General features: G+C 39.6%; 1 protein-coding gene across 2 annotated transcripts in view; it reads left to right on the top strand.

Annotated features, from left to right (window-relative positions):
* The first annotated feature begins 280 nt into the window (after positions 1–280).
* Positions 281–7,309, top strand: part of LOC117231637 — a 39,980-nt gene continuing 32,951 nt past the window's right edge. Inside the window, exons 1-3 of one of the 2 annotated variants that reach the window (XM_033490259.1) lie at positions 281–478; positions 698–954; positions 6,186–6,405. In XM_033490259.1, the coding sequence (XP_033346150.1) occupies positions 6,202–6,405 (204 nt within the window). In that variant the 5' untranslated portion in view covers positions 281–478; positions 698–954; positions 6,186–6,201. Of the gene's footprint in view, positions 479–697; positions 955–4,300; positions 4,823–6,185; positions 6,406–7,309 lie in introns of those variants that run through there. The other variant, XM_033490258.1, reaches the window with a different exon arrangement.

The following is a 7,309-nucleotide window of genomic DNA, read 5'->3' as shown; positions in this document are numbered from 1 at the left end:
CGGCACGGTCCCGGAAATCAGTCCCGTCACGCAGGCCGGAAACTGGACGATGCCACGTTGCTGGATTGACATTAAATCCCATCAACCATTCTCTCTGTTCAAAGCAATTACTCATTCCATGTTAACGTATTACAAATTACAAATTAAGCTTGATTTTCGTGATCCGCTTAATAGATCATCTAATCTAAAAACGCAAATTTCTAAAAATATTCGTATAACACACTAACTATAAATCACCATTATATATATAAGGTTATATCGTCCATTTCTCCATTCTCAAGAATTTTTTCTCCAGTATCAAAGCTCAGAGAAGTCTCATCGATACTTCTCTCTTCCCAGATTTCTCTTCGAACTGCACGAATGAAGGATGAAATTGGTCCATCAAAATCGAATTCCACATCGACTGCATATAATATGGTGCTTTGTCGGCTCGCTTCCGCCACAGGTCCCGTAGCCTGAAATTTAAAGATCCTCAGGGGTAACATTATTTTCAGGTCGTAACACTCGGTTTAAGACGATATTCGGTTTCGGTACCGACGAACAGGTTCGCCTTGCAAGGTGAGATGCGTGCTTCTCCCGTTCTTTCATTCTCTTCCACCTTCTCCGTCTGACCATTTTTGTCTCCTACCTATACAACCCTGTACATTCGTCAACGTGTTCTTTCCAACAGTGTGGGTACACGTACGCGCGTGTGCAGGTGCACGATGGGCGTACGCCGTGCAGCTTGCAAAGAATTGCACACGAAGGAAGAGACTCGCCTGTGGGAAAGTAACGCAACACCATGAGAGCCAGCGACCTGGACCGCTGCTGCCAAACTCCCATAGCGGCGTATACATGCCATAGCAGCGTGCTCGTGGTGCTGGACGTGCTTGTTGCGTGCACGAGGATAAAGTGGCTGACCACCGTGGTTCCGATATGCTCTCTGACTTCGTTCTAACCGAGTTCCCGTCCCTGGTAAGCTTGTTCCTGCTGTATGAATTGGTAAAAACATTTTCATTCATTGAATATCGACCTCGGACTATAGTTTAGCAGAGGTACTATTAGAATCTTAATTCCTACTGATTGACAATTTCCGAATTGTAAATACATATATGTATGTATTGCATCTTAAGAACTTGTATTTTGGTATCTTTCATTCATATTATTTAGATTTGGGGTTATAGTTTAACATAAATAGTATAATGATGTAACATCATATGATACAAAATATTATTTCAAATTACAGCTACGATATACATATAAACATCTTTTTGTGTCTCATAGGAAGGATTTTTGTTTCCTATAGTGCAATGTTCCTCCAGCCAAGACTTCTGAATTTTTCTTAGTGATTTATGAGGATTTAAACGTCTCATAAGCGATTCACGATAATTTTATTTTCTAAAATTTGGAACATTCTAAGCCTGGAAGAGATCCGAGTCATGGCACGATGACGAGCTGCATCTATGATAAATGAGCGAATCGAAAGTCGCACTCGAGTGCTCCTTTCGCATGACATACAAGTTTCAGAGTTATCTGCCGATTGCAGCTGCGACGGGAGTGATCTAGTTGCCGTAGCTAATTGAATTTTCTCCTTGAGATCGTCGCGAACGAAGCCAGACAGCCGAGGGAAATGCTTCTCACAGGAGGCTCGTTGTTCGCGACAAAAGGCAAGAGTGTTGCACCAGGGAATCGCGATATCACGCGTGGCTGAGACTCCACGGCTTTCACGTTGCGATATATTTACTCGACGTTCCTCTACTTAAGGGTTGAGATGTCTATAAAATCCTTCTGATGGTACCGACAGTAGTATCAGAATGTTTTACGCTCTTCACGGGTCTTCGACCTCCAACGTGAAAAAAACACAATTATAATAGGAAGGGAGTGTTGTCAGTTGATCATAATTTATTTAATCTACCTATAAATCATAGAATTACTCGGTAAATGGTTGAGTAGTCTATTAACTATAGCTTCAAATTTGATAAATAGAGACTATCAATTTCAAAATTCTTATTCAGATATTTTTAATACCTGTATAACCATATCATATCTACTTTAAATAACTCGACCACCCCATAGAACATCCCTTGCAAGGTAAAACCCACGCAGGTATAATGATACGCTTCCTATTCGTCTTTTCTACGTTTCAACATGCAACCTGCACCCTACCCAAGAACCAATCGGTTCTGCTCATGTTGATTCTTTTCGCAGTCTTTGTGAACGAGCGAAGTGGCACTCACGAACAAACGTGTGAAGCATTTTCACCTGTTCAAAGGCGATACTTGCGGAATCCGTAGGATCTCAGACGAAAGAGAAGCTCCGCGTTACGTCGCGAGAGAAATCAGTAAAAAGATTATCACTGGTAAGAAGGAAATTGCCCTAGTCGTTTCCGGAATGAAAGCAAACGCATAACTTTCTTTCGTCTTCTGCTCGAGGGATCGCGTTTATTCAATTTAGATCGTATCTAGAACACTGGAAAATGAAATGTTTTTCAATCGAGTCTTAATCTAGGAAATAATCATAGGTTTTTCATAAGTGTAGACATTTCTGTCTAAGCTACAGACATTTTCGTAGTTGTACTCCTACGTGAAGAACAATCGTTTTTCTTCGAAGAAATTAACACGAAATTTTTTCCCTCGATGTATAATCGACGCCCATACATTCATGGATTTTATGTGATTACGTAGGAAGTACTACTTCTCGTCTTTATGTAATTCTTTTTCTGTTTCGTCAATATAGGCACCGTCGCATGACTAAAATATCGCCTTCTATAAAGGGAAGACGAAACTTCTGTATCGAAGATAACTCGTTGTCACGGTCGATTTAACTTGCGAGTCGCGAGTATCGCGTAGGAGTTTATCAGAAAGCAGCCTCTTACCAACGTTCTACATTTTCTCTAAAAGAAGATTGCCTTAAAAAGTTCACTTATCAACAATTATAATAGAAGCGCATATTTAATATTATCGACATTATTAAACGTCTCCCTGCATTACTTATTCCGAAAGGCTCGTTTAGAATTCATGACGTTCTTTGAAAAAATCTGATAACTTCGTATAGTCGTGATTTACTATCGGTCTATGCTTTCTGAATTTTCTGTACGTGAAACAACGAAGACGAGATGACTGGGCGTGTGTATTCGCGGTAACCATTAGCAGCTAGACTGCATTTTTTCAGAATCTCGAAAGTCGCGCGTGACGTCCATTAGTAGGTAGAACTTGTTCCAAAGACATTTGTAATTTACTTTCTTAGGAAGCTACTTGACGCGTTTACGGAATTTCAATCATCATTTAAGGCGTCACATGTCACGGGTTGAATTATTTCTCACCCTATGATCGTCTCAGTAATAAATTGGAAACACTTTGTACCCACGTACTCCCAAACCTATACGAAATATAAAATACTATACTCTTCCCTTTTATTACGTCAATATTCAAATTTCATCACGTATGTTGTTCCTTATAATAAACATGCTCGTTAAGCCGACAGAAAGAAAGAATAGCTTACAAATTAGAAATCTTGTTGTACAATTTTATTTATTTCAATACAATTTTCATTTAAAAATCAACTTATTAATCTTTAGCAGATTTAGTGTACTTTCTGGATTGAATTTTAGTAGAATTAAATTGAATTTTAATAAAGTCTTTTTGATCTTTCTTTTACACAATGAATTTTTTGATAACTTTGTTAAAACTTTATAGAATCATAATTATTAACAGAAAATGAGATTCGTATATATTTTTGTGAATACAACTAAACAGGTAAAACCTACGTAGAGATTTGTTTTATCTAGGTATTAAACATATCATGACGAGTACTATACTTTAGATATTTTACATATTTTTGCATACTATCTGCATTCTGTGAATTTTTTCCCTTTTTCCCGCAGAGCCGTGTGGACCCAATTACCAACGTAAATGTTTACAAACATAATAAAAGAGTTACATTTGCTTCTATATGATTCAAATTTATTTCGCATCAACTCACTCCTTTTTTAATATATGCACCCCAAAAGCGATGATGGCGAAGGATCAGTGAAACGAGACGAAAGCAAAGAAGGAATTAAACCCCGGACATCCTCCTAGCTTACAAATGAACGCCTACTCGTTGCTGAAAAGTTGCAAGCTTTGAGAGAAACAGAGATAGAATGAAAAGAGAGAGAAAATACTCTTCGTGGACATACGACCGTACGGTAACGAGATTCACGCCCCCGCACCAACACAGCGATAGAAAGTCGCGCGCATAGAACGTTCGGCGGGTCTCGTGCACTCGCAGGAAGGTCGTTTTCTTTCCTCTACGCCTCGTAGGCTTACTACGCCGACTTTACACGACGCGACTGCTCACGCGTCCCTTTCAGTCGTAGCGCAGCGCTCGTGGCGTGTGGAACGTCGTGCAGACGGGTGATTTCAACGCTGGACGAGGCGTCTCGTTCTTTGCTCGTTCAAGCATCGCGCGACGCGTCTCTTATTCTTATATTAAATCCATCAAAATCATTAAAGGACTAAAAACATAAGTAAGAATAATAATTCGTGTCATAGTGAATCATCGAGATAATTACGTGGATTCGAGGAAGGAGAAGCTTGTTCCACGAGGATTCGTCGAGTGACTTTGTATTTTTGGAAGATTTCCAACAACAGAAACTGGAAGATTTAATAGGGACTGTCTAGATAATGTGTTATTAATCGTTGAACAATATTTGGGAGTAATTTGTTTAACAGTGTCGTAAGGTGTAATTATTATCGGATGCACTCAATGCCACTTGTTCGCCAAGTGTAAACATGATTCCCGCGCATTGACGTATGCACCGGACTGCGAGTGCGGGCTGCACTCAGCTGTGAATTGGTAAAAAGTAAGTATCCATGTGAATATTCATGACTGTATCGCGTGATAACGTTATCGATACCGTCTGTCCTTTTCCGTAACACGTGACATTTGAATGAACATATCCCTCGTGTGTGTGTGTGTGTGTGTGTGGATATATATGAGCTTCGCGGCACGCTTTTAATTAAAAGGAAATAATTAATACGGCTGATTTTGTAATATATTTAATTCAATAGATACGAATGGTCTTCCATACATGGCCCGAAGTATCGAGCGTCGATGTTTAGAATGGCTGTTTATTATTAATGAGAAAAATACAGTTAACGCTGTGAGAATGGTTACCAGTTTTTTCTTGAGCTACCTTGTTATGAAAACATTTAACAATCGGACCACGTACAGCTACCTCTTGGATGCGCATCGTGCTTCTCGCGAATGTTTAAGCTTTCGAACTTCTGGCACGCAGCTGCGTCGCCCCTTAAGCTGTTTATGTGATATTCAAGGGCTTTCCTTCTTTTGTCTGTCTCTCGTTGCCCGACGAAATTACGTCGATGCTAGTTTGTTTTCTAGTAACATGTACCAGGCACAGCTCGGTAATCATCTACAGTCTCGTCGATAATTATCAAACGTCCTTCACTACGGTTGTTTCCCCTCTTCGTAGCCTTGAAGAGAGAGGCCGAAGAAGCTATCAGCTACATTAACTTTTTATCCTAAATAGATGTCACGTATACATTACCCTATCTTAAGTAGCACCAAAGATAGCATAAAATTAGATCAACCTGTTTTCAGGATTCTTGTTAATCCTCGCTTCTAACCGACCCGTAAACTAGTTTCCTCTCCGTTATTGGATTAATTATCACAATGAAAGGCACAATTAAATGATACAACAATAAGCATTACAATGTACAATTGGAAATTGCTTCTTGGAATATTATTTGAATGAAATTATTCAATTTTACATGTTGAAAGGAGATTCAAATTCAAACGCATAGTTAAATCAGCATTTAATTTCATCTACGTGATACTTAATATTATTGGATGTAATTGAACTGCAGGATCCAGTCAATAGACTATTAGACTAAATCGCTAGATGCAATTGATCAATTATGTTTTCTGAAAATTCCTCAGTTTGTTTCTTAAGTTCAATCAGTCTTCTTTTCTTCAATTTATTTTCTAATCTTTTACGAATCTGATTTCTGGTATTCCTTAAGAGCAGAATATATTGATTTATGTTTAATTTTACATATTCGAAATAATTCACTTTTCACAGATAAACATTTTTAGACTTTGTCTCGATAAAGTCTATCAGTTGTTTGGCTTCTAGATGTGTAGTTCGATCTAACAGTTTTATATTTTGAGCAAAACTAAAGGAAACAACCGAATTTCGATTTCAGGTGAGATCAAAGAGGGATGCTGAAGCACGTGTCAGTCTCGCCGTGGCGAGGGCGAGCAGATAGCGTGAGCCTGGCTTCGAGCGGGGGTGCGAGTAGCTGCGGAAGCGGAAGTCCTACCCCTGGACACACACCACCGCCATCAAGGGCATCTTCGTGCGCTTCGCTTGCGCCCTTAACCGCCCTTTCGAGCTTTTCTCCCGCCGACGCAACTCCACAGCAGGTAAGTCCATCAAATTACATACAATTCTTCCCTTTTCACACCGATCTCAATTGTCCCGATCAAAATAAGGTTGATCGAACCTTTTGTTCGTAATCAAATGAGGATTAAATCGAACAAAAGATCATGCTAGATGAAAAAAGTCGCGCATGAAGCAAAAAGAAAGGTTGAACGCGCCGCGGGAGGGTACAAAAAGCAATGACGTGGTTGCTTAATGAAGCAAACGAGGAGAACAAAACGTTATCCGTGACAGGCGTTAAAACGGTTTCATGAAAACGAGAACAAAACGATTCCCTGCACTTATTAACAGCTGGACCACGTGTGTCCTTGTCCGTTCGCGCTAATGGGATTCATCGGCGGTACGTGTGTTTAATCCACGATTATTTCTGACGTAGTCATTCGCTTGATTACTATCCCGCCAAAAATAGTCGCGATTATTTTCGATTGAGTAAACAGCATTCGTGATAAAATTATCAATTGATTAAAATTATCAGTTATATTCGAAATTATTACGTCATACAAAATTTCCATTGCGTTAATCGATTCAAGATATTCCAAGATATTTCATTGGTTTTATTTGAACGTTGACAGAAGTCAGGTTTGAGATGAGGGTGAATTTCTCATGAACCGAATGTCCCCAAGTTCGTCAAGCAGCAACTGCACGCGGCTCGGTTTCGCATCCCTTTTTGCACGAACAGAAACATGACTCTCCGGAGACCCTTGATCCCAGCAAGATGCTTAGGGTAGCCAGTTTAGTCCAACATCTGCGAGGAAATGGAGGACACAACTCAAACCATTTGAATATTCAAGTAAAATTTCTAGCGAATATACTGGTAGTTTCTTTGTGGCGTGTAGTGTAAAATTTTGATCGAGCCAGGTTAATTGGCATTAAAGTCGATTACTCGCA

The sequence above is a fragment of the Bombus vosnesenskii genome, unplaced genomic scaffold, assembly GCF_011952255.1.
Source record: "Bombus vosnesenskii isolate JDL3184/JDL3185 unplaced genomic scaffold, Bvos_JDL3184-5_v1.1 scf7180000013273, whole genome shotgun sequence".
Lineage (NCBI taxonomy): Eukaryota > Metazoa > Arthropoda > Insecta > Hymenoptera > Apidae > Bombus > Bombus vosnesenskii.
The sequence above is the reverse complement of the archived record's forward strand: the minus strand, read 5'-3'. Positions and strand labels throughout refer to the sequence as shown.